Source organism: Halichoerus grypus, chromosome 2 (genome assembly GCF_964656455.1).
Source record: "Halichoerus grypus chromosome 2, mHalGry1.hap1.1, whole genome shotgun sequence".
Classification (NCBI taxonomy): Eukaryota; Metazoa; Chordata; class Mammalia; order Carnivora; family Phocidae; genus Halichoerus; species Halichoerus grypus.
Window position 1 is genome coordinate 132,664,139 of NC_135713.1, and position 27,686 is coordinate 132,691,824.

At 44.5% G+C, this 27,686-nt stretch overlaps 1 protein-coding gene across 4 annotated transcripts in view; it reads left to right on the plus strand.

Annotated features, from left to right (window-relative positions):
- The window catches only part of ZNF608 (zinc finger protein 608), a 109,187-nt gene that overhangs the window by 34,917 nt on the left and 46,584 nt on the right, over window positions 1–27,686 (plus strand). For all 4 annotated transcript variants that reach the window (XM_036072239.2, XM_036072234.2, XM_078067565.1 and 1 more), the window contains one exon: window positions 16,083–16,338. In XM_036072239.2, coding sequence (XP_035928132.1) covers window positions 16,083–16,338 — 256 coding nt within the window. The remainder of the gene's footprint in view (window positions 1–16,082; window positions 16,339–27,686) is intronic.

Consider the following 27,686-nt stretch of genomic DNA (forward strand, 5'->3'; position numbering starts at 1 on the left):
GGAGGGGCAGAGGGAGAGGGAGAAGCAGACACCCTGCCAAGGAGGGAGCCCAATGCGGGACGCGATCCCAGGAGCCCGGGATCATGACCTGGGCCAAAGGTAGACGCTTAGCCGACTGAGCCACCCAGGCGCCCCTGGAGTGAGTTTCTAGTATAGCATCAACAAAGCCTGGGAATAGTTTCCTTTTGAGGCCCCCTCCCCCAAGTAAGTAAGTTTCCCAGATAAATTATTTACTCGGAAGGCTCTATCCTTCCTAATATCAAGAATGCAATCAATAATTATTCATCTTTGGACAGCCACTAGCATTTAGGTGCCCCAGGAATGTTTGTTGAATTCAGTAATGCCTTAAATGATGTTTAAGTACTTCTCAAGCGGTTTCCTCTCGGTTTTTACGATGGTCTTCGAGGTTGTTAGAGAGCATGTTAGCACTCTGGTTGGACAGGTGAAGAAGCCAGGCTGATGACTGATACACTTGAGCAGACGTGTGTAGAGTGTGCACTATAATGAAAAGGGAAGCGTTGCTCTTGTCCCTGACTTTATCAACACTAGCTCAGTGCTTCTTAAGTCTATTTTGGGTTACAGTTTTATTGAGCACCTATGAGCTCTCTCTCCTGGGGGAAGGGAAAAAAAGCAAGTGCACCAGTGTGTATAAACACACACACCTTCGCTTCTATAATTACATGGTGTCTCAGACTCCACCAAGTGTTTGAACCCTAGGTAAAGAGTCTTTGATTTAACAGTTGCTTGTCAGCAAGCCCTTGAATTAAATGACTTAGTTAGGGGCCAAACAGCTTGACGACTGAGAAGCAACAGAAACCCCATGCTTCTTTTTCCTCCCCTAATGGGTCTCCCACTATGCCATGCTGTTTTTGAAACAATGAACGACAATTGAAATATTAGGAAAACACCCCGTGAATGCAGAGTGTTCCACAAATAAAAATAGCAAACCGATTTCGTTGTGGCAAGGGAGACCCAGGCCATGCGTTTTGTAGTGTGGCTTATGTTTGTATATTAGGGAGCCTGCTGGAACCCCGCTAAACTGTGAGTTTCCAGCTGTTTGGTTTAATCTGATCATTTGTAAAAATACAGCCATCCTCACTGGTGTGTATGTTAAATACTGATATCACAGAAATAAGTGTTCTGCCCGTGGCATGTATTTTTGCAAATGCTTTTGGTGTCTGGGTTGGGAGAGCTGGTTTAATGCTAATTGCAGACATATTGGTGGGATTTACATCTGTCTTCCTGAGATAGTTAGAAAGAAGACATTTAAGTCCTCAGAGTTAGAGGCCACATATTTTGATTTTCGTCCTACTTGGGGAAGAAGCATCCATGTTCATTCGAGGGAACTCAGGAAATGTGCCGGTTGGTACTAGTTGTTCCTTGCAGTGAATTACATTTTGGTGAATGGTGGAAATACAGCAAATCTGTGAGGCTTTCCAACATTCTTTGATTTTGAGGGTAGAGAAAAAGCTAGTGGGTGTTTCTCCCATGCATATTAATTTAGGAATGAGTCAATAATGATTGCCCTAGTTTCATTTCAGCATGAAAAAAGGGACACGGAGAAGGCCTGCCTGTCTTTCTTCACCAAATAGCAGTTTTGCAGACCCTTACAAGTTCCCATATGTTAGTGAAAAACATTTTCCAAGAAATTGGCAGCGTCGTACTTTGTAGCTGATGCCAGCTTCCTCCTTGGGCCAATTCAACAGAGAGGAGAGGGGGAAAAATGCCTTGTGTTAGTGGTTGAATTACTCTGACAAGCTTTCACATTGCCCCTCCTCTTATTAATATTCTTTTTGATGTGAGCTTGTAAAACAGAGGATTGGCTGTTAATCTCCAAGATCTCAAGGGCTTTTGGCAGTGGCCCATAATTGATGTGTTCACATGGCTGTTGTCTGACTACTAATGATTAGACAGCAGTGTTATCTACCAGCTTCATCAGTGTTGCTTATAAATCACACTTGATAAACTGCAGTTTCATTTCTTCAAAGAGTCCGTACATGTCTACATACTTTGATAGAACTGCCAGAGGCATTTCATGATGCTCTGACAGCTTAGATTAGGTTTATTTTTCATTTCTGTTTGACAAAATATTAGACTTCCTAACGCATGTGAAAGAGACTTTTTTGTTCCTCTAACAAGGCACTTGGAGAATGATAGGCAGAGAAAGATTACCTGCTCTCCCTGGGAAGATGTACCAGTGGGGGTGGTAGGTCTATTTTTTTTTTTTTTTTTTTTTTGCCTCTTGGGGCCAAGCCTCTCTTCCAGAAGAAGAGAAGATGCCGCGGGGTAGGCGGTTGTCAGAATGTGGGCTTGTACTCAGATTGGACATGGCTGGGCTAGGCCATCTAGAATTGTGAGATTGTCCTCATTGTTGAATCATAGTATGTCCTGAACCCAGGAGTCAAGGTATGACTCTGTTGTTTAGAAGGGCCAGAGAAAGCAGGAATGTGTTAACTAGAGACAGAGGTAACAGCCACAGAAATCATGTCTGTTTCTCTCCTTCATTGCCCAGATGGGGATACTGGGCACTGCAGAAATGCAACCATTGCCCATGGTGGGCTTTGACTAGGAACCTTAGCGGAGCCTTGGCCTTTATCCTACTATAAACTCAGGTGTCTTTGAGCCAACTTTCTTTATCTGTAAAACTTAAAAAAAAAAAAAAAAAAAAAAAAGGCACTCTAAATAATTGCCAAGATCCTTTTGCTCTTCTCCTTCTGTACTTTTACATATCCTTGGGCCGTGTTATTCCAGAGCCCCTCAAAGTCTTTTTGCTAACATTAGTGAATTCATCTTCACTGATTTTTTTTTTTTTTTAGATCAGGTATTAGATTTCAAAGAAGTGGTGCTGTCATAATTATTTGATTTTAACAAATAGAATTCTGTTTACAGAGCTTAAAGGCACCTTGCATTTAAGAGCTGTCTGTATTGTTTTAAGGTGTGACAAAAGTTAAATATTTTATCAAAATGGCTAACTTGTATTCAGAATAAAATTATGTGGCAGAGATAGGGAGTAAGGGTTTTGTGAATAAGTTGTTTACAGTTTAAAGAGTTACTAGAGCTCTAGAACGTGAGAATGCACTTAACACCAGAGCTACCTGAAACACATTTCCCATAGCAAACCCAAACAAAACAAAACAGAACAGAACAAAAGAGAAGTTTGATAAGATCTCCGAGTGCTTCTGAGTTATTATTAAAGATACTTAAAATTGTTAGTTAAATGCTCGACAGATGTGTCTTTTGTATATTATTTGGCATTTTTACATAGATGAAACTGTTTTCTCCAATTTTGTTTCTACCTTGTGTACTCACTTCTAGGTGCCACATTTAATCTTTAACTGCCTGGGAGTGGCTTTGACCTGAGCACTCCTTTGCCCTAGTAAATTTTAGGCCTGTAATTAAAATAAGCACTGTTGTCAAAGAATAATGTTTATTGATTAGCATTGAAAAATAAAAATACTTAACTAGGCTTCTTATCTTAAATTGATTTGTAGTTGAAGGGAATTACCCCACCCTCCCTTTTTTATTAAAGAAAACAATGTAAATATAAATTGTTTGGGTTATGGTTATTTGATTTTAACACACTGTGGAAAAAATATTCATGATTAACTTAGAGAAGATAGTCTCTCAGTGATGTAAATAGGTTCTTCATTGAGTTTTGATACATAAAGCAGCTGCATTGGAGTTCCTGATATAGCTGTAAAGTATGAAAAAAATCAGTTGAAGGATTGAATATGGTTTTGATTGTATAAAATATGTACTCATGTAAGGGCTGGATGGTAATATTAAAGATAAAGATAATTGGAGTATTTTAAAAGTTTTTTTTTTGCCATCTTTAAATAATGTTTTCTTTAAAAAAGTAGTGTGTCTATCTATATCTATAGGAGTTTTATGACGTGTATTACGATTATGGCAAAAATAAGTATGCATTCTTTAATTTTAAAAAGATATCAGTTCTTCTTGACTGATGATTTAAATCATGATTCAAATTAACTTGATTTAAATTTAGCTTAGTCTCCTGCTAACACTGTCTGCAGGTGTTTATTGACTAACTGGAAATTACTGTAATATTAAGGGGGAGCATAAAAGAAATACACATTTTAATATAAATATGAGAGGCTCAATCGCCCACAGGGTTTGGTATTAGAATATGGAGTCTGTCCATCGTTTTCTGCTCTTTTGTGGGGGGAGGGGAGGCCACCATTATATAAAATGTCTTATTCATTGGTTAAGAAATCTTGGGACAGATTATAGTGTCCACTTTAAAAGTTGTGGTCATCCATTTATTTTTGGACCTGATCATCTTAAGGTTTTATATGGCCAAGATTTAGAGCAGGTATTATTTGATCGGTATGAGTTTGGGTCATTTACCCTAAAATTGGTCTTAATAATTTGTTATAGTCATCTAAAATCTGTTCTGAAATAAGACACATGTAAGATTAGATATTCTGGAAATATGAATGCTAAGGTAGTGTGACCCTGTCTCCAACCCCCCCTACCCCCTCATTAGCCCTTGTTCCTTTTCGAGGAAATAACTAAATGGATTAGCAGGCGGTGTTTGACCCACTGGCCTTCATTTGCTGACCCTTGTGTAGACGGTGGACTGATGGCCCAAGCAGGGTAGAATGCCCTTGATATACTTCCTCTGCAGGGGCTCCTTGCTTCAAGAAGGGAAGGTGTCTGCATTGGGATTTGTAGCTGGGGGGTGGGAACATAGGAAATGAGGGAACATATTTTTAATAAGGCACCGAGAGTTGGAAGAGAGTTTATTTCTGTCTTGGGAGGGGCAGTGATTCTCAAGGGGGAGGTCCCTTGGATGCTTCAGGGCATCTCTCAGGGAGGGGCAGGATCAGGTGAGGGCAGTTTGAAAAACCATATTCAGGACATGCATTGGTTTTGTGATAAAGCCTCCTAGAGTGAAGGTCTCATTATCTTCTTGGCTGCCAGGGACATGGAAAGATGGCGGGAGATGGCATTTGGGGCCGGAGTCTGGAGTTCTCAAAGGTCAGAATCATCTAATGGAAAAGAGGTGGCTGCAGCCGTGGTGTTGAATCATTATTTTCTTAACCTTAAAACTAAAACTGCCAGTTATTTTACCAGCAAAAAATGGGATTATTTGGGAATAGCCGAGAATTGCAACCTGGGACAAGCAAGCTACAGCAAAAATCCCAGGCAACTCTGGAGAAGGAAGGAGGGGACAGCTCTTTTAGAGAAGATGGGGGAAGTGAGAGGGCTGTTGTAAACAAAGAGCCTATTGGAGTACACTGGGAGCTAGAAGTATGGTGCCTTCTCATTGGCTGAGTTGTGATTGTCTCTGATTGGCTGGGCTGTTGCTGGGGGCAGAGGAAAGCCTTTCTTCCTTCTGGGGTAGTAAAGTAGTATCCACGTGCAAGGGCCTCTCTTCCTGTTGGGTCTGCAGTTGATGACGAGTGACAGCTCCTGAGACCCTCCGCCTGCTGAATTTCCCGACTTCCTTTTATTAATTTTATTAATTTTCATAGTTGGAACTGGCTTCCAACTCCGCGGTAACCCCCAAGTTCTGAGCCTGATCCAGGGTCATCATGAGCTGCCTGCTTTTCCTGCTTCGACTCTTGTCTTTCTGACCCCCCTGTGCTTCAAACCCCTTCACTGACGGTTGTGTCTAGAATGGCCCAGCTCGGTCCCTGTCTCGGGTGCCCCCGCCCCCCCCACCAGGCTCCACCCTGCACTTAAGATCCATCTTCCAGGCGCTCTACCCTGTTCTGTGGGGCTGCCCCAGTGTGCCACCTCAGCCCTACCCACTTGCTGCTGGTCTCCCCCGTGGCCTTGGTGCCCTTCCAGGGCTCCTGTAGCCTGCTGGGTACATAGTGGTTCCCTGGCAAAAACTTGTAGGATGAAGGAACGACTTCCTTGAGGAGGAGGTGGGTTTAGTAAGCAGCAGCTTTTATAAAGGGGAGGACATGGGCTCAATACACGGTCCTCCTGTCACACAAACGAAGAAGACCTTATACCACCCTTGGCTCCTTGAGCTCAGGACCTCTGCACAAGGACTGGAAATAATAGTCTTAATATATGCTCTCTCCCCTCTGCATTGGCATTTGCTTACTTTTATCCTAAAGTAGAATGGCTTGGCATTTTTTAGTTAAAGGTTAGTTTTTTAAAAAAATTATGAACATCCTACCAGTTCGTGTTAAAATTCAGGCAGTAGGCTATCAAATAAAAAGGGACCCCCCCCCCCACATGTTTTTATGTGGATAACATTTCTGGAAGGATGCATAAGAAACTGTTAGAAGAAAGGTTCTCCCTAGAGAGTGACCTGTTGGCTTCTAGAATCTTTGTTCTCAGGAGGGAAAACAGAATTCTGGTCCTGGGAGCAGCTCTTTTTGTGTGGGGCTTTGTGAGAAGAAACTTTCAAAAGTTGTAGTTTGGGTACAGAACTTGTAGAGGCCATGGCGGCCCTCCCTGGGATAGCCCACGGCCTCTGGTTTGGCTCCTGACCCTGAGAAGTAACTTATCTCTTCAGACTTCAGATGAGAAGGTAGAACCTTAACAAGATTAAATGTGAATGTCTCTGAGGTGTCCTTCAGACTTCAGAGCGGGTGTGTAGATGACGGTAGGAGCTCTGTGATTCTTTCTCTCTCTCATCGTTCCATCTCTGATAGAGCATAGAGAGCTTTCCCGAGTCATTTATTTTGATTCAGTAGGAAATTAAAATCTCAAAGCTTTCATTCATTTATTGCAGTTGATCATTATTTTGGATCAGCATTTGGGAGATATGGAGGAAAGGGAGATAAGATATTCATGCTGTGCCTCTTAGGTATGTGATAAAGAATTTAAGTGAGCAGGTCACCTGGGTGGCTCAGTCAGTTAAGTGTCTGCTTTCAGCTCAGGTCATGATCCCAGGGTCCTGGGATCCAGTCCCACATTGGGCTCCCTGCTCGGTGGGGAGCCTGCTTCTTTTTCCCTCTCCCTCTGCCACCGCCCCCCCGCCCCCGCCCCATGCTCTCACTGTCTCTCTCTGTCAAATAAATACATAAAATCTTTAAGAAAAAGAAAAGAATTTAAGTGAGCAGTGTTTGATTTTGCAGGGAGGAGAGTGAATGGTACCAAGGCAGAGTCATGGGCAAGGAGTCAAAATTGTCCCCTTCTGTGGCTGCCCTGCCATGCTTTGGAGAAGCAGGTTTTTGACCCATGCTAAGGCCCTGTCTTACATCTCACTTCTACAGTGTGACTCAGGCACTTCCTTATTCTTGAATTTGTTGTGATGAGCATGTATTGCATTTAGAATTCAAATGTCTAGAATTTTCATTGAAAATAGTCTGTTTAGCAGGTTGCAGGTGAGATTTCCCTAACACAAGGCAAAGAAAAGAATTGCTGTTAGTTGAGAAGAGGAATAAGGTGATTTTTTTTCCCAAATAGGCCTTTTCTTCCCCTTTTCACCCCTTCCTTTTTCCCTTAAAATTATGTGTGTGTCAAGTAGGATGAAAGGCGGGGTGCCTGGGTGCTGTAGTCGGTTAAGGGTCCCACTCTTGGTTTCAGATCAGGTCATGATCTCAGGGTTGTGAGATAGAGCCCTGCGTTGGACTCTGTCTCTGCGAGGAGTCTGCTTGAGCTTCTCTCTCCTGCTCCTCACACTCATGATCTTTCTCTTAAATAAATAAATCTTAAAAAAAAAAAAAAAGTAGGATGAAAGGCTTGTGATCTTTCCCTAATTTCAGCCTAATTTCATAGAGATACTAGAGTTATGCAGAGATGGGCACTGGAAGGCTGGTCAGTATCTGCTAAGATAGTCATTATTCAGGTGTTTTGAAATTTATTGGTTTAGTACTGTAGGTGCACCCATGGTCAGCCAAATCCAGAGTTAAAAATCCGGAGTTTTATCCCTGAGCTGCTTTTTTCACTCCTAGGGGATTGGGAACCAGGTCTAACTGACGTACATGGGATTCGTGTGGAAATTTTCAGGAATGCAGCTTTCCTCAAAGTCAGGGAACTCGTGACAAGGATTAACGAAAGAAGATAGACGTTCTCTCTTTTTTTTTTTTTTTTAGTACTTTTCTGATGGTCTCCTTTCTTTGTGGCTTATTTTTGTGGCCCGAGTAACTCTGGAAATGGGCAGGATGAGGGACAACCAGAGAACCCTCATGGATGAGATGTGAACACACCGGTCCCTTAGTGCTACTCTGTAGAGAGCACAGCAGTGGAAAATGTCAGCGGCACTTTTAAAACAGAAGGAGAATCTGGCTCGGCAGTCGGACAGGTTTTTTGCAGAGAACACGGAGGAAGTTAAGTGTGTGACAGCTGACATGGTCTGGTGGAGTCGGTCCTCCAGGACGGAGTCCTCGTGTCCCCTGCACCTGCCCGGGCATCACGGTGCTGAAACTCTACACAGTTGAGGGCCTTCTGGTGGAGAATTCTATTTGGCTTCAAACCAGAAACAAATACAAGACGCTGAATCGAGTAGTTTAATTATACTCTCTTTGCGTACTCTGGTACCTTCTGTTTTGCTTGGAAAACTGTCATGTCTGGAGAATGACGTTAAAGACACTTGCTGTTGTTTAAAGTCAGTTCTATACGTGTTGCTGGCCTTGACGTGTCTCTGCTTCGCCATCTGCTCAAGGGCTACTTCTGGGGTGACACCCTCCCAGTCATCTCCTCCTGCTGCTGCCTCCCACCACCCAGGCAGCACCATATAGAGACACCGGATTGGCCTTCTATGATTTTGGCGTGGTTGGAAACGGAAGCAGTTGTCTGGGGGCCAGAGCCTTGGCCCGTCCCTCAGTCAGATCCTACCAGGTCTGTGGCTGAGTCTTTAACAGCACGTTAGCAGGTGAACCTTGTGGCCTTTTATTGAGGGCAGCCTCTGATCTTCTTCACACCTGGAAGTGAGAAAGTGAAAGTAATGGTATAATTCCCAGCCATTGTATGTGGTTGTAGCTTTTAGAATTGGATGATTTCAAGTAATAACAACACCAAAGCTGAGCTCTGGGTTCAGGGAGTTTTCTGGAAGGGATTGCAGTGTTTGCCCTAAGAGGCACCCTTCTGAACTATGTGCAGTGAAAGGTGGTTCAGGCGTGTGGCTTCCAACATACAGAGAAGGGTCTGAAATTACCTTGGGAGGAAGGCCTCTTTCCATCTTGCGTTGTAGTTTATATTTGGAAGAGTTTGCTTTTCCTCTTACCTCCTGTGGGTTCGAGTGCTCGGCCACCACCCCCGAGTGACCTTTTACAGTTACTTACTTTCCCCAGATTTCCTTTTCCTCATCTGTAAATACTTGCCTTCACAGTCTTGCGAAGATGGACTGAGAATACGTACAGTGTAAGTCCCTCCCGTGTAATAGGAGTTAAACAGTGGCTGTCCTGTTCGTAGTTTTACACGAACTTTGAAATCAGAGAAGTTTGGTCTTGAATACATTGTCCGTGCTCTGAGATCTTCAGTGTCCACCTCCATAAAACGGGGATGTCGAGCCGTAAAGGAGATGGAGAATGTCTGATGTCTCGTACCCAGTAGACCCTTACCAAGAACTCACCTGTGTCGTTTAAGAAACAAGATGTATGGGGGCGCCTGGGTGGCTCAGTTGGTTAAGCGACTGCCTTCGGCTCAGGTCATGATCCTGGAGTCCCGGGATCGAGTCCCACATCAGGCTCCCTGCTCAGCAGGGAGTCTGCTTCTCCCTCTGACCCTCCTCCCTCTCACGCTCTCTGTCTCTCATTGTCTCTCTCACAAATAAATAAAATCTTAAAAAAAAAACAAAAAAAAAAAAATAAGAAACAAGATGTATGGGAGAAGTTGCTTTGATCTTGATTCCAAAAGGAAAAGTCTCTACCACGTTTAGGGAAGCCAGAATTAGGAGTGACCGATGTACATCTGTTCAGGTTTCTCTGTCGGGGATGGGAATTCAGCCTTGACACCTCATTTTGGAGAACAGATCCGTGCAGAAGGAAAACGGGTTTGCAAGCTTCCCTTGCTTTTCTAAGGAAGTCACAGGGATGTCAGGCACCAAGGGCGGTGAAAGTGCAAAGGGACAGACTGTGGCAGTCTGTGGAGAACCTCGTGAGCATTAAGTAATTGTGCCCCAGCGCACTCACAAGAACCTAAAAATATTTACTGAGCAAAATAAAAACACCATGGCCACTCTGGTGGTTGTTGATCTGAAAATCCCAGGATTGAGGGGGGTTAGTAGCCAGATGAGCATGGAGATCTTTGCAAGGGTGGGTGGAAGAAACCCCAGGGCAAGGCCCTGCGCCCACAGGGTGCGGACTGGGCCCCAGGGCGTGGGAAGGCCATCTTAACCATTGAGATCGGTCCATCCCTGGTCCTGGCTGGCCCTTCTCCCTCTGCATTGCATCCCGCTGCACATCACCTGCCTGTCTCTCAGCTGGACCTGAGGGGTGCAGGAGTGCCCGCCAGGGTGCCCCCCCCAGCCCTGCCCTGGCGACCCTGCCTCTTTGGCTGTCACTTTCCCAGTCCTGGAGCCCATCACCGGCGGACACAATTGGTGCTGGAGTGAAGCAAGGCGGCTGCCACCCGCACTCCCCGCTTTGGAGCCTTCCTGGCTCATGAGCCCTCAGGAAGCCCTTGAAATAAGGTGAACTGAGAAAATATTGCCAGAATCTCTCTGCAGACTCTTTTTCCCCCAGCCCTCTGATTACACACACTAAGTGCCGCTATCTGTGTAAATAACCTTTTCTTCCCCGCCTCTCTCTACCTCCCTTACTCCCCCACTCCCATGCTCTTAGGCGCTCTCGAGTGATAAATAGCCAGGCTACTGCTCAGCGTGCACCAACACCTGGGAATAATCATGCAAAAATAACAGTGAGAGACTGCCGCGCGTCTGTTCTTGACATTAACTTTCCTCAGTTTGACAGGCTGCCACCACCAGCTGTTAGACTTATGGGTCCCCACCCCCCTGCCCCCAACTGGAGATAGCTGCTTTCGTGCTTCTCTTTTTTGGGGCTGTAATAGGTTACATCAGTGTCCCATCAAGATGACAGAAAAGAGCTTTGACAAAGGAACCGTTGCTCAAACTGGCTGGTTCTCTATTACGATCTTGTATTCTGGATGTTAGTCGTAGTAGACTAATAATTCCCCACTGATTTTTTTTTTTTTTTAACATGGAATATCTGATGAGTACTATTTTAGCGTTCTCTGCTCCCCCCCGCCTCAGCCCCCAGGGTATTCATAATTGCCTCCCGTGAATTGCCTTTAAATGTAGCAAATCCTGGTATTTGGTCTTGAAGGGCCAAACCACCTATTGATTTCTTTTTAGTTCAGGTCTCATGTATATTTGTAATCACAATAATCATATTGACAACAGTACTAGCTCTTATTTGGTTGAGTGCTGCTCGGTACCGGGAGCTGAGTGTGGGTTGTTTGCCTGATTTCATTATTTCCATTTTACAGATGAAGCCAGGGAGTCCCAGACAGACAGGTGAGGTGACTCGCCCAAAGGTCATGTAGCTGAAGGTAGAGCTGGGATTCCAGTTTTGAGGACTGACGCCCGGTGCCCCCCTGTCTTCCACTACATGCTGTGTTTTGCACTCAGGCCCTACGGACGGCCCCTTTGTACAGTTTGGCTGTATTTGTAGGATTATTTGATGAGTGCCCCAGTCTTGCTGACGAGGCAGGAAGTCCAGGAGAGCGGGGACCTGCTTGGCTTTGACCTGCTCTTGGTGTGCGAGCAGGCTGCCCAGTGCCTGGCACAGTAGGTGTGTGGTTACTCTTTATCGGGTGGATACGTGCTCACGTTGAGGCAACTCAGAGGGGGCTTTTGGGGGAGCAGCAGTGCGTGAAAAAAGAGGTACCACTAGAGATTAGTCGAAGGAGATTTTGTAGAGGTGTAGGACTCATCAGGATGTGCTATAAAATTGGGGGGTGAGTTGCCGGGCGGATTAAGCTGGCTTGACTGCTGCCAGACGCCCATTTATGAAAGGAGGAGAATTTCCCCGGGCTGAGCTGCTCAGGGTTAAGCCCTTTTTGCTTATACTTTTAACACACTTTAACTGCACTTAACCATGCATTTGGAGGGGATTATAGATTTATGTTAAATATAGTAGGATATAAAAAGGAGCTTTGTAAGGTTGCAGGCAGGGTTAGAGAACTGTAGAATCAGACCAGGGACTTTTTTTTTTTTTTTTTCCTCCCCTTTCTCAAAGCCAGCGTTTACTGAGCTAAGCACTTTGCTGAGCCTTCATTTTGTATGAGTTATCTCACTGAGTGTTCCCTCTGACCCATTGGGGGTCATTGTTGGTCTTACAACAATTTCTTAGGCCCAAACAGTGAGCCTCAGAGTAGCCAGGTAACTTGCTCAGGGGATCCCCACAGCAAGTACCAGGGAGGTCAGGATTTGAACCTGAGACCCACCACTACCACGTACAAGTGTGTGCCACTTGGAGGGAGTCCTCCTGGGGACTGTTGCCGCCCTTGGTCTCAACACGCCTCATCGGTTGAAGAAGTTACGGTTCCGTCTGTGGATCAGTGGCCTGGAAATCGGGGTGCAATGGAGTTGATCTTTTGTATGAGGTAAAAACACTACTGAAAATCCCTCCAGGTCCCTGCTTTGCATATGGTGCATGTGGCTTTGTGTTAGACGCCGTAAGATTCATAAGAGAACTGAAACTTCCTGTAGGGGGGCATTTGCTGGCAGAAAGAATTAGTGACACTGAATTATCTTCCTTCCACCCCTCTTTTGTCTCCCAGTGTGTGTATTTGAACTCCTACTGTCATTTTTCTGCTTTTAGGAAGCTACTGCTTTCATACTCACTTGGGCTGCCACCACAGAGAGCTTCTTGCCCTGGTGCAAATATGGGCCACATTTCTCTTTAGCAGGAGGAGGTTGGGCTAGGTCGTCTTCGAGGTAAAACATTCTGTGACTGTCTTAGGGGAAAGCTAGAAATGCAGAGTCAGCTGCCTATGGCCGTGGAGGTCACCGCCAGGCCAAAGGAGGCTCAGCCCTGTCGGTTGTTGCCATGAGGCTTGTGGGCCCAGCCTAGCACATTATCTAATTATTATTTTAAGAGATAGTAGACATTCAGACTTTTCCCTCATTTTTTTGTGTTTGCGAAAAATCATCATGTTTTAGGAAGTAGCATACCTACCAAATAAAACACGTCTGGGGGTGGCTGTTAATTCCTTACCCTCCTCTGTGCTTGGTGACCTCTGGGGAAGAGGGATTTCCAGTAGACCACATGGGTGGTACTACTCTTTGTCCTTCACTCCAAATTCTCCCAAGGGAGAAGAGTTCCCCTTTCTTCTCTCACTGGTAGTGACATTCCGGTACCTACCTGTAGGAATGGCAGCTTGTGAGTTCTCTTGAAGCCAGTGTCGTGGAAAAACCAAGAAGTTCACTGTCTAAGTCAAAGAGTTGAACGGCTTCACCGTATTACCTATTGAATTTTCCTATGGAGTTTAAGGGTTTTAGCCTGTTATTGCATTGGGGAGACTGTTCATGATTAGTTCATATTTATAGTCAAATTCTCTGAACCTTAGCTTCTCGTTTTAATGCTGTCAACCAGGCTCTTACCATTGCATTTGGATTGTGTGGACAGAAACAAACACAGTTCACTTGCTGGTAGGCCCCGGATACCATGGCCTCTCCCCTCAAGCCTTCTAGATTCTTTAGAAATTTGATGTTTGGATTCTCTTAAATATCCCAAATAGTAGGGGTGTGTGTGTGTGTGTGTGTGTGTGTGTGTGTGTGTGTGTATCTGTATGCAGATATAATTCATAATTGGAGTTATATTGAAATAGAGATTTAGTCCAGAAATTCTGTTGTGATAGGATTTGTCATCAGTAGAAAGCTGGAGATTACATTTTCCAGTTGAGGAAAATGGGGTTCAGCGGAGGTTAAGTGTCTCCCCAAAGTCACAAGCTAATTAGTGTCAGAGTTGGGGCCAAAATCCCAGTGTCCAGTGCCCTGTCCTTATAATTTGGTATTGTAGGCTTTGCCTCACTGTATCTGATCTCCCAAATCTGGGAATTAATGCTCTCTTGGTTGCTTACCTCCTTTTATTTCATCCCATTTTGTTGTTTATCCAACTGAAGCCGTGTTTATTCTCTTGGAATTAATGTAGGCTGTCGATCAAGGGATATAAAGAGTATTTCGAGAATATTGTTCCATTTTGTCTTTTCAGTTTATATATGTAGCAACCAATTATAGTCAATTTACATCTAACTATACAAATTAAAAAATTGTTGGCAAACATGCAAAAAAAAAAAAAAAACAACTACAGTACCCAGTTTATCATTTTCCTTGTCCCCCCCCCCCCCAATTTTAAATTCTGGAAAGCAGTTCTTATCTCACACAGTCTTTTAGCTATAGTGAAGACTACAAGGTAGCATTGGATTTCCACCACCCCCACTTGAATTTCCTCCCTCAGTACCTCTTTTTCCTTTTGTCAGCTCGGTTTTAAAATAGGAACTATCAGTGTGAACTCTGATCCGCATTAAGCTGTGTTTACGCGAAAGCATAAATCACCAGATCTGGGGTTTGGGGGCCGTTACATACTTTTCTTTCTTGGACTCTGTGATCAAGAATGCAGAACAATACAAAGCGTGGGGCAGAAGAAGTTTTATGGCGGCTCTGAGAGCAGGAAATTAACTTTCTTTACCATGCAGATGGGTGAAGGGCTGTTCTCTAGCGTCTTGGATCAGTCAGGCAAGTGAACGTCAGTTTATCATTTTAGTGAAAGGCAAACTGTAGACATAGTTCCTACAGTCATAGGAACGAGGAGCCCACACAGATTACTGCTTCAGCTGTTGAGCCAGGAGCACGCTTCCTCATGTAATTTATCTTGAAATATATTCTGTGTGTGTGTGTTTAAACAACAAAGACTATGTTCTAGTACATCTGTAGCCAAGTGTTGATTTCTTACAAAGGTCAAGTGGGAATACGGGAACCACAGACTAAGATGGCGTTTTTGCTGGAAAAACCTTCTGTATGCCCCTTTTCACGCATACAACTCGTTAGCTCAGCTGATAGCCTGTGCAGGGGGTCCTCCTGTAGAGGTCGGCGGTATCTGTGTGTCACATGAGGACACGGGGAATGTGGTCACGGTGCAGATGGGCTTTGCGTTTGGCTCTTCCGCACTTGACCACCTGTCAGCAGGGCCCCAACTACGCTGTAACAGTCCTAACAGTGGTTAAAATGGGTCTGACGAACGAATGCGTTGGCTGGTGATTTACGTACTTAGTATGTACATAGCCTTTGGTTTCGTTATGGCCAGGCTCCTGGATGTTTTGTGGTGAAGATCTCCTTGCCTGCTCTCTAGGATTCGGGTGCAAAGGAGATACCGTTGCACTGGAAGCTCTTATATTGGCTGTCATTTCTGTTTCCCGGGGTTTAGAGGGAGGAGTCCCAGGACTCGGTCACATTCATCAGGGATCTTTCCAAACCAGGCCACTTAAGGACATGTGTGTTGGAGAAACTCCAGTTCTGTTGATGTTGGGCACATATGTTTATTACCCCATTTATATGAATTCTGCTAAACTTTGCCGTAGAAAACTTAATTAGGAGTTGATGCTTAATACATGCTAATAATATCCAGTTTGTGTGTTTGAGTGTGTATAATCAAGTTTATGTATTTTATATATTCAGCGGAGTAAGTTAATGTATTTTCGTGGTGATTTAATTCATTACGGTTTATAAAGTACTTTGAACACAATTTTAGTCCATCTCCTGTGCTTAACTGTTCAAATGATGCATCTGCGGTGTTTATTGGAGTTCCTCCCTTGGAAAATATTGTAGCTTTGGAAGTACGATTTCATTACAGGTGGAAAAGAGCCTGAATTTTGCAGAGTGTATTTCACGCTTTTTTGACTGAGGCTGACCGGTTTGACATCAGTGACCTGAGGACATCGAAGTCCTGCCTCTCATTCCGGAAGCGAGAGCCCCCGATGTTGACCTTGTCTGGCATGGGGGGGGAAAAACAAAATCAGATGCTCATTTCCCTTCGACTTTTATCTTTTGGCACCACGCAAACCCTCGAAGCGTGTTATAATTGCAAATGGAATTTGGAATGGTGATGTATTCTAGAAGTGATGTAAACAGATTGCATTGCAAACCGTGCCGAGAATATAGCACCACTGCAGTAAGCCTGTCTGTCTTTCAGGTTGACCCCCTGTTTACAGTGCCAGCACCACCACCGCCGATTTCCAGCAGCCTCACGCCTCCGATTCTGCCCTCCTACTTTCCCCCATCTTCATCCAATATTGCAGCACCGGTCGAGCAGCTTTTGGTTCGGACTCGTTCCGTGGGTGTCAATACATGTGAAGTTGGAGTAGTGACAGAACCAGAGTGTCTGGGGCCCTGTGAACCTGGCACCAGTGTGAATTTGGAAGGGATCGTGTGGCATGAAACAGAAGAAGGTAAATACACTTTACTTTTCTCTATTTCCCTGTGCCCTCTTCCCCATGATGTTATGTGATTTACATCCACCCGCGAGGGGACTTCGGTGGTACGTGGAGAGGAAGAAGAGGGGTTTTTATACTGTCTGGATTGCTGTTGAAATAAGAACTGCGTTTCTCTTTTCTTGTTCACGGCGGCTCTTACGTTCGGGATGAATGAGGTGTCCGTGGAAGGGGTCTGCGCTTTAGGCGCTAGCATGGGAAGACTGGGAAGCAGGGTGAGGGTTCCCTTTTGCCCTAAGAGGGATCGTGGAAATTAGGAAGACAGACTGGTCTCAGGTTCACTTTCTTCTTGGTGTGCCAACCGGTCTGTCTGTCCGGACATGGCTGTTTCGTTTGTCTTGACATGGGTTGTTGAGGTTTAAGTTGACCTGCTGAATCGAGCTCAGGTTCTTGAGTTTAGCGAGGGCCGTGGCCGAGATGTGGCTATGGCCGGTTGGTGCTCTGAGCTAACGAAGCCCAAGGTCAGAGACTTAAGCCCCAGCTGAACCAGTCGTTTCTCTTCTGTGACTGGAGACGTGGGGCCTTCCCTGCCCCTTAGCTCAGCAGGCCAGCTGGCAAGGCTAATCCAGTAGTCACAAGAGAAGTGGATTAGGATTAATCTGTCAGTGCTCTTAGAAACACACATGTGGCATATACCACACCTACCGTGGATCCACACCCTGGCTGGCCACATCTCGTAGCACGCCATCACCTGGTCCGGTGTGTTTCAGATGTCATTGACCTGAGAGGCCCACAGGTAATTAAAAACGAAATACCAAGGAGAGCGCTGCATTGCTCCGTTGGGGAATGAGAGGAGTAGAAAAAATGAGCCCCAGGCGAACGAAGCAAAGTGAAGAACCCTTTCTTTCCCTCCAAGCTAGGTCGGTCAAGGATAAGGGAGAGGACAGGCGTCAGTATCATGGCCAGTTGGGAGAGGAGTAAGGGCAAGGAGGAGGGTAATGAGACTCAGAATCACTGTGTAGTCCCTCTGTGTCAAGGCGAGACATTGAGGCTGCAACTGCTGGGCGAGAAAGTAAAATACATAAAAAAGGATGGAAATCAGATGACAGGTTGTCTCAGCCTGATTATCAGAAAGGCGGAAAACAGCGCACGCTGTCTCAGGGTAGAAAAGCTAAAAACCGTAGGAAAATCTTTGAATTCTGCATATTGCGTTAAGTATACTGTGGAAGGATATATTTTGTATCTGGATACAAGATTTTGTAGATAGCATCAGTAAGGAAAACTCATTATAGATGAAGGAACCAGAGAAGGTGAATGAAAGCAGCAGATAGGAAGAGTTCTCTTGTGTGCTCAACCAAAAGTGAGAGCTCACGTTCGCTTTTGGCTTTAGAAATGTCCGGTGTTTGGGGGTGGGGGTGGGGTGCGTCCTCTTTGTACTTTTAACAGCGCTCTGCAGCCAGATTGAGAGGAATTAGGGGAAGAGGAGCTGGAATTCACATTTTCGTCTCTTGCTTGTCTCTTGAGACGCCCTCCAGTGCAAGAGGTGGGTCCATGTGGGGAGCTTGCTTCTGTCCTATTGCCTCTCCTTGGGTTGTACACACTTGGCCTTCTCAGACTTTTCCCGAGAGCAGAAGCGGTAGCTGAGGGTGTCCGACTGGTATCTTGGGGAGAAAAGTATAGATGCAGACGCCATCAAGACATTAATAAGGTCGTAGTTCATTAGCTTAGGTACTGATGATTGAGGAACAGAAAAAGATTTGGAAAGGCTAAGATTGCATTTCCATCAACTCGAAAGGAAGAGTTTCTGGCACTTGGATCGCGTGCTCATTTGGGTGAAGTGGCGCCTTGCACTTCTGTCTCAGCTACGACTTAGCGCCTGTCGGTTTATTGCTTGTCATGACTTTACTTATTCCTGTGTGGGACAGGACCGGGTTCCTGCAGTATGACCTCACTGGATGGCAGATGTTGTAAAATTAGCTACAAACTTTCTGGAACGCCTGTTAGTCTTGGGTTATTTTTCACTTCGCTTGGAAGACTGCTTGGTTTTGACTTGAACCTGAGCTTCGAATAAAAGACAGGGTTACTTAGGAAAAAGAAATGTTGTATTCAGAAACTGTAGTAACTCTGGGCAAATGGTCAAAGAGCTCTGTGGTATTAATCAGGATTACCATTATGCTTTTTTCTTATTTCTGTTTCGTCCCAATGCATGTATAGTCTCCCGAGTTGCACCGTGTTCTCTGAGCGGTCCGCCTCCCGAGTCCGTGTACCTGCCTCTGTGTGCTGCCATCTCCCCCATCCTGTGTGTGTGTCCCCCACCCTTATGTGGGGCACTGATGGCTTTCGGTGCTCTGCAGACCCAGGACTGGAGCCTTCTGCAGCTCCAGCCTTCTTTTGACTGCCTCACATTTTCCAGGATTTGGAATGTGTGGATGTTGACTGTGGTGACAAGAAGGAGCCTGGAGCTCTTAATAGAGTTATTCTTGCTGAATAAACTCAACTCCCGACCTCCACAGAATTCGAGAACCCGCCTTCGTAAAGGCGCGGCTCGTAAGATGTGTGTTTAATGTGCAACCATTTTCAAGAGCGTTCCATTTGCATTTTTTTCCCCCCAGTACAGTGTGTTTAAAGCTCTTGTACCAATTTAAAAATTAAACCCACTTGACCATTAATTTTTCCCTTTGGGGAAAAACAAAGAGAGAAACAGAACAAACACATTTGGAGCCAGTTATTTGGCAGAGCTAAAAGGGATGGGTTTGGGGAGAAGGGAGGGGAAGGGAAGCCACAATAGTTTTCTACTATGGGGTTGCGCTAACGACAAGCTTCAAGTCGGGCACTTAGGAAGAAGTACCAGTTGCCTGTGATTAACTTCCTGGAGATGGACTTGAAAAAAAATCTCTTCCCTGGTATGTTCATTTTGAGGTGATTGTATACCTGGTAGCGGTTTTCACAAACCTAATTTGTTATGTGCATTCATAGGGTATGTGTGTGTGTGTGTGTGTGTGTGTATTAAGATCCTAGACATCTCAGGAGCTCCTATCTGCAGTCTTTGGGGGAATATTGACTGTTCTCGGGATTTGCTTTGAAAGGTAGTGGGCACCAGCAAGGCGGCAATGTGAGATCCCCACCAAATACTAATTGCTTCTTGTGCTTGGAATTCCTCATGTGAAGAGGGTTCTTTCAGGCACAGACTTTGCCTTTAGTGTTCCTGCCAGGACGCGGAGTCCTGGTTGCCTGAGGCCCAAACTGTCCTCAGGAGTAACGTGTTACGAGAGAAGTTCCCTCTGGAAATAATTAGTGGGTTTCGGAGCGTGCTTCATAGGAGAGAAAAACTATTATTGCATTTGGATGTTTAGTTATTCTGCTCTGATCTTTCTTCTTTAAGGTGAGTGCATAGGAGCAATGACGTCTTGGACAAAATTGCTCTCACATGTTGGAAAGAATCTCCTTAGCTTTTCATTCCTGACATTTGGTATGCACATGCCTTTGTATAGTTATTTGTTTGGAAATTTGCTCTTTTTGGGGATTGGAGGCGGGGGGGAGACCAAACCGGAAAAAACATGGTGTGTACAGTAGAGTGCGTAAATACACACATGTTGGACTCGGCTTCTTAGCTCTTATCAATGTGTTTTCCTTTGGAGTTTTATTAAATCATATTTCTAATTGGGCACCCCCCCCTTTTTTTTTTGCCTTACCCGAGAACATACTTCATTGTTACAACTGTCATTTACTTTGGCCTTTAAAACATGTATAGGTTATAGGACTGGGGTTCTCAGCTCTGTGCCTTTGAGTCACCCGGAGGTTTTTAAAAACATGCCCGGGCACCACTTGCAGGCATTTCCTTGGTCTGGGATGGCAGTTTGGTCTGGTTGGGTGACCTGACCTTGGTGTTTTTTTCCAAAGCTCCCCAGGGGATTCTGATGTGCAAACCAGATTGAGAACCGTGGTCTCAGGGGAAAGAGGGGATGTCCTAACCCTCTGCAAGCTGCTTGACCTTTTCCCTTTAAGGAAGTCACGGTGTTGTTGCCTCATTTTCTTGGGTATAAAATGGGACAGACACCCCTGCCCTATTTACCTCCCAGGATAGATAGTGTCTGTCCAAAAGCTCTAGTGTGGCAGGTGAGCGTCATTGAATCACCGTCCCTGTGAGAAAGAGGGTCCAGCGTTTGATCCTGAACCTGGACTTGACAGAGGATTTGGGGCTTAATGAAGAACTAACTGGTACCACTCTTCCTAATTTATTAATATGGCAGGGTGGACCTTACTGTCTGTTTCTTCACTGAGCCGGAAGTGGTAGCTTCATTTCATTTCCCTGTGGCCTCTGCTGAATTATTTTTGAAATAGTCCAGAAACCCAGAGTATTAAAGAAGGTTAATAAAGTAACAAATAAAAAAGACTGTACTCGCAGCATTACTGGGAGCTTTCAGAGGGGACGGTGAAAATGCAAATGGCAGCTTATGAAAGGAAGTGTGGTTTTTTAGAGAAGACTTACCACCTGGTGTAAGAGGAAGAATGGTTCTTTGTATGAGGTTCTTCATCTGAGGTTCTATGTGTTTTCCAAGAACAGCGATCTTGGGAATTAATGTTTTAAGGGTAATTAATCAGGGGAAGTAAATGATTCTCTTTAAACCACTGGAGATGCTCTTAAATTCTTCTGCTTCTCCTCTATCTCCAGAGTCATAGAGAGGATAGTGTTTCAACGTGCAGTATGGGGGGTTTCAGGTTCATTCGTTAAAAGGCAAATGATCCCCTATAAATTGACGATGGATCTGACATACGGTATTGTTACTCCTATGCTGTGGTATTGACTTGCCGAACTTATTACTGGAAATAGAACTTTCATTTTCAGTTTTGATTTGAGAAGAGATTAAATATGAATCCAGGCTATGAATCCAGGCTCACTTTCTGTTTTCAGTGTCTGAGCATGGGATTGGTGCAATACTTTTTTTTTTTACTAAGTGAAATGTTACTACTTACTGAGGTATTTCCCAGTGATTTGATAAATTCAGCTTTGACTCACAAGGCGAGTAAGATGTCCACTTTCGCTTCTGCATTTCATTACCCGCCACACCAGTGATGATTGTAACTCAGCAGTCAGGGGGAACTTGAAGATTGCTAAGGAGCATGCTCCTCCTATCAGTAATGTGCTAAATGGAGGTAAATCAGCCCCCGGTCTGTGAGTTTGGAAGGTGAGCATAGTCGGTTAATCAGTGTGCTAGTAAGAAAGAGCATCCGGCCTTGATCTTCATCGTGAACTCGCAGAGATTTAGAGCTCTGGAAGAACTACTCTAGTTAGTGCCGCTCTGTATCTTGGCCATAAACTTGATCCTCCCCTTCCTGGGCAATCTTGCAGTGGTGGTTGCCCATGAAAAGTTGAGATTCATAACCATTGGTGACAGAACTGCTCAAAGTACACAAGAACCGCCAATTTTTACATGCAGAAGTCAACCCAAATAGAAAACCATATTTGTGTATTCGCTGGACCGTATACCATCTCGGTTACCTCTGATTATTCTGGGTACAATGGTGAAGGTTTTTTTTTTTTTTTTTAAATAAAATAAACTTGGTTTAAGGTTGTATATTACACATAGTTATAAACATATCAAAGTATTTGGTTTTTTAAGATTACCAGTTTCACAGAAAAATCACAAGTTAAAAATGGAGGCCAGGTATTCACAGTGTGCAGTCCATAAAGATCTGTGAATGAAGGGGGAGTATAAGGAAGGGACCAAGGGAGGGCTTGTCTGAGCCGTCTTCCTGGGTCGGCTTTCCTCTTGGACCTACCAGTTGTATGCTTTCCTGATGGGGCCACCATGCGCATATGATGAGTGATGGTGTGTTTTGCTGGAAAGCAATACCATAGTCTCATCACCACTTGTCAGTGTGAAATAAATAAGCTGCTCTTCGGTAGGATTCAGCTTCATGTTTTTAGACCAAACATTTTTCTTTTGTGTCATTTGTGTGTATATTTTGGTGGTGACCTTAGGTGTTAAGAAATGAAGCAGTCAGCTTTAAACGCACTGTGTTAAGGCCGTTTGTTATTACCCCTTTTGGTTGGTTGATATTGTAGCTGAACTTCTGTGTCAATACAGAGTGTGAGGCATGTAAAACTAAACTTTTCTTCAGACTTGAGTTTGGTGAAAGATGTAAGAAGTTGTCTTACAGAATGTGTGTGTATAGTATTGTCCCCCCTTGCTTATCTTTTCCCTATGAAGAAGTTAGTAAGAAAACCTTGAAAATGTCTTCATATTACAGTGACCTTGAACTGAAGATATATTTTCTAATTACAAAATGGAGATACTCTCTCACTGTTGCAAAGTATAGCTTTCGGCCCACCTTGGCATATTGACTGAAAGTATTTCATTGACTTTTTAAATAGAATTTTTATAGCAGCTTTCTTGAGATATAATTCATGCAGCATGCAGTCCACCCATTTAAAGTGTATAATTCAATGGGTATTTTTTAATGTATGAAGAGTCCTCCAACCATCACCACAATTAATTTTAGAGCATTTTTATGATCCAGAGGAAACCCTGTCCCCCCTTAGGTAGTCACTACCGCTTACTTACCGCAATCCCCATTTCATTGACCCAATGCATCATTGTTTTTGATGCTTCATTGTTTTTATGTGTATTCTATGGATGAGAGAAAGGGTTGATTTGTTGATGTTTGTACCAGGCATTGTGCTGGACATGCTTTTCAGGTAATAATTTCCTTTAATCCTTAGAACACAATCCAAAGTAAACTGTTATTGTCCATATTTTTATGAAGGAGACTTAGAAAGGGATTTACCTGTGCAAGACAGCGCACCTGGTAGGACGTGCAGAGCCCTCGCTCTTCACACCTAGTCCTGGAATTTCCATTCTACCCAAGTTCCCATCTGTTTCACACAGTGCGCTTTGGAAGGAGGGAGTCCGATGAGACATAATAATTGGAGTTTTTATTTTATTTTCTTTTTAAGCACAGAATGATAGAAACATTCTTTATAGTGCTCGCGTCTGATTTTGGCAAGAGTAACTGAATCAGCTTCAGCTGGGTTGATGTATACAAACCATCCCTTTCTGCCCCACTAAGCTGGAAGCTTCTTTAGTCCGCAGATCCCATCTGTTTTGTTCACTGTTGGATCCCCAGCACCTGGCACAGAGTCAGTGTGCCATACATATTTGTTGAATGTTGAATAAATTTGTGGAACAAAGTGATATGGTCTTGATACCTGTTTAAGTTTGTATGGTATAGCTTTCTAGTCAAGAATATGTTACTTTTGAATTAAGTTTGGCCTAGACAATCTGGAAAATATTGCTCCGGAAATCTACTTTGTCACTGATTTTTTTTGCGGGGAGGGGGAAGCCGTTATAAAATCTGATTACACTGTATTAAAATTCACCTCCCAACCTTGCTCTTCTTAGACCAGTCTCCAAAAAAGGGGGAAACAAAATTATGGTTTTTTTTTTCCCTTCTGCCATTCACATCCTCGTTACGGTTTTAATTTTCTGATGATAGAAGGAATACCTGGCCATTTGAGGATATCTGCGGGGCAGAAAACACCCAAATGGTAGAAGAAAAAAAAAATCATCTATAATCTCACTATTCGGGCATCCACTTTAATTTGTTGGTTTACTCCTTTTTTTTTGCCTTTTAAATACACTTTTTTTTTTTTTTAAACGTAGTTGAGATCATTTGATAGAGTTTTGAATACCGCTTTCTCTTTTAAACGTAACACTAAAACATAAGCATTTCTGATGTTATTAAAACATTTTCTAAGATGTATTTTCTGTTGATATAAAACGTTTTATGGAATGGACACAAAATTTGATTCAAATTCCTGTAAGGCTGGATATTTACATTGCCTTCCGCCTCTTAAATAACACCACACTGCATAATCCGTCTTTGTGCTGGAAGTATTTGTACTGTTTTATGAATTTGCAGTTATTATTCTGGGGTCAGCTTTCAAGAAACAATCATCTAGTCAGAGGGCACAAACATTTTTTTAATTTTATTTTATTATGTTATGTTGATGACCATACATTGCATCATTAGTTTTTGATGTAGTGTTCCATGATTCATTGTTTGCGTATAGGGCACAAACATTTTTAACACACTGGAATACCTTTTGATGGCTTCACTGCTTTCCCAAAAGGCAATCCTGGTAAATTGTACCAGTTTCCATGGCCTTGGTTGAGAACTCTCTTCTCTCTTAACAACCTTCCCAGCAACTTTGGGCTCACTGACATTTTCGTGACCAAAGGGATGGGGTTGTAAGTCAGGCATTAGTCTCCAGTGCCCACATCCAGGGTCCTGCCCTAGACGGAGAGGGAATGCGACCTTCTTCCCCTTGTCTAAAAATCACAGTGGGCCAGTCAGGGAAAGCAGGTGTGCCAGGGAGGGTCCCCAGACAGCATGTAGCCAGCGCCCTGTCCTGGGAAGGCATTGCTCTGGATGATACAGAGGTTCCGATATCACTTCTGCTTGTGTCTACGGTGACGTTTTACAGCTTTTCTCCCCCAAGTGAAAGAAGTTAAAAAAGGCTTTCAGGTCTGAGGCACTCAAACACCGAGGGGCAAAAAAAATGGGTCTGTCAAGCCTCCATTCTGAACGGGGAGCAGTCTCAGCCTCTCCTGTTTCTGTCTCTGCAAGCATCTCTTTTGGGTTCTGCTCCTTCAGAATAAGGATTGACTAAGGAGGGATCTTTTACAGAAAACCTTTGCACCTTGTGATTTATTGATAATATATCATTTGTCACTTGACTTACTCAAGCTGTTTGTGGATTTTTCCCTGGCACACCTTAGCCCTGTCTTGCTCCCCCCCCCCCCCCCCAACATTCATCTCCCTTTTCCCCTAGCCTCTTCCCTCGGCTTCTGTCCTGTATGGCTGCCGCAGCAGGAGCTGTCCAGGTCGTTTTAAAAATAGTGTCTACTAAAGCGTTCTCACATGTACCCTTCCCCAGCCCTTCTGTCCTCCAATACGATTGGCTCACGGTTTTCTGGCCAAAGGAAAGTAAGCAGTAATACAGGGGAGGCCTATCAGAGGTTGCAGAAAGCATTCTCGGCAAAGAAGGTTGCAGGAATTAGGCTCGTGGGCACGACTGCAGAGCCAAGTCTGGTGTGACACCATCGGAGAAGACCCAAGACGGGTGGGGTTCAAAGCGATGGGAGTTAGGCAAGCCCCTTGCCGCCCATTTGATAATTGCTGGTAACTGAAGAGGAAATGGGACAGTTATAAACAGGCCACACCCCTGTATGGCCTTCATTTCATTTGACTCCAGTACATCTCGGAAACACTTGTGTAGGATTTTCATTCCTTGGGCTGCTTTCTTGACACGACACATGACACATTTGGCGTGTCTGAGCAGTTGAACACTCTTGCCTGGGGCACCCTACGTGGCTCTGCCAACACCATCTGATTATTAGCATCTTCGCGTTTATGTGGAAGACTCCCATCGTGAGCCCGGTTACTCTCGCGGAGAAACTGAGGCACAGGCGGCCTGAATAAAATGGCTGTGTGTCCTTTCTGGATTTCCGGTGTGTACCTCCCATGATCAGCCTTTCCTAGTTTTTAAGTCTGTGTGTGTGTGTGTGTGTGTGCGCGCGCACGCACGGCGCGCATGTATAAATGTAACCAATTATTTTAAAAATATGCTAAAAGGCAGATAAACATTTGCTTGTCAGTTTGAGGCTTTGACTGAAATGTGGGAACTTAATTCGGCTTATAGAGTGAGATTTTTTTTTTAATTTAATAGTCACCAAAATATTTTCACAAAAATACCCAAAATGCGTTGGTCTCCTACCAACTCTTCACGGACTCACTTGTACCTCTGCACACTGTGTATGTTGTTGTGTTGATGTCTTCTTGATCCCCACGTTGACAGACAACGTTTTTGTTTTTTTTTTTAAAGATTTTATTTATTTATTTGAGATAGAGAGAGAGACAGCATGAGCTGGGGGGAGGGGAGAGGGAAAAGCAGACTCCCCGCCGAGCAGGGAGCCCGACGCGGGACTCGATCCCAGGACCCTGGGATCCTGACCTGAGCCGGAGGCAGACACTTCACTGACTGAGCTGCCCACATGCCCCGTCAGACAATTTTTGAAGGAAGTCACGCTGAGAGAGCTGACTGAGAACATTGAATGTGTCTCGCTTCGCTCGAGGAGTGGCAGAGGCCTGTTTGTTTAGAGAGAACTCAGCAAGACCGCTTTCCACTGCGTTCCTCAGCTTCCAGAGAATAGCGCGGAGCATTACAGAATATGAGAAGCCAAGTCTGTCCCAGGCAGTCCTCACGGTGAGCTGCTTCTGACTCGCACCTGGAGCAGACTCCCCTAACATGATTTCTTACCCGCACATACCAGAAGCACAGAAAAACCGTAAATTGGGTTGGAGGCCTTGGTTTTGCACTCTGAGCCTGGAACCAAGCTGGCTGCAGTCATCGGGCGCTGAGAGGCGCTTTGAGTTCAGTGAGTCTTTATACCCAAGGGCAGACAAGTTAGCCAGGCCATAGATGGGAATGATGTCAGGCTTCCTTACATTGAACTTGTCTCTTCCATAAAACCTCTACCCGGTAGGGTGACCAGAAGGCGGTATCATGTTCCCAGGGAGTTCTAAAAAAAAAAGGGATAAGGTCTAAGTTGATAGTGGGACACATGACCCCAGGAGGATTAGGGGAACAAACGGAGGGTCAGCTTTCAAAGAAGCAGAATGCAGTGAGCTACTTACCGTCATGTTGACTGCGCATTCTTCTTGAGCGATTCAGAAGGAGAGCGCTGACCACAGAATCCTCAGTCAGTTACTAGAGAATCCAAAGCGTATGGCCTCTAGGACATCTCCCTTTATATCTGACTTTTGAATTAAATATCTTCTTGAAATAAATACCATCTGTCCTACCGGTCTTCCTGAGATTGCAATTTCTTGCAGTAGCACATTCCCAAGGGTGGAATTTCAACCAAGCCTGACATGTTGAGTGTGACTGCTAAGTATTTGAGGCCGTGGTTAGCGTCCCCATCCTCATTTTGTCAAAGGGAGGAAAATGAAGTGTAGGGAATTTATGACTCGAGTGGAAATCAAGACAGGGTCTAAAGGAGAATCAAGGACCACAGAGCTCTAGTGGCTTCAGTGATGGCTTGGGAAGGGTCTAGCGAGCCACGTAGGCTTACGTCATGGTTTCAGAAGAAGGTGGGCTGGACCACACCGGGTTCCTTTTCTGGAGAATGATTCAGGTCTGGCAGCTAACCCATATCCCCTGAGCTCTGGGTTCTGACTCATGCATAAGTACCCTCCCCCCCATTTGACTCCCACCTGGACCACTCCTGATCAGTAGATCCAGGCTTTACACTCTACTTGACCCAAGAAAGATGCGGATACTCTGCCATGAACCATTGCTC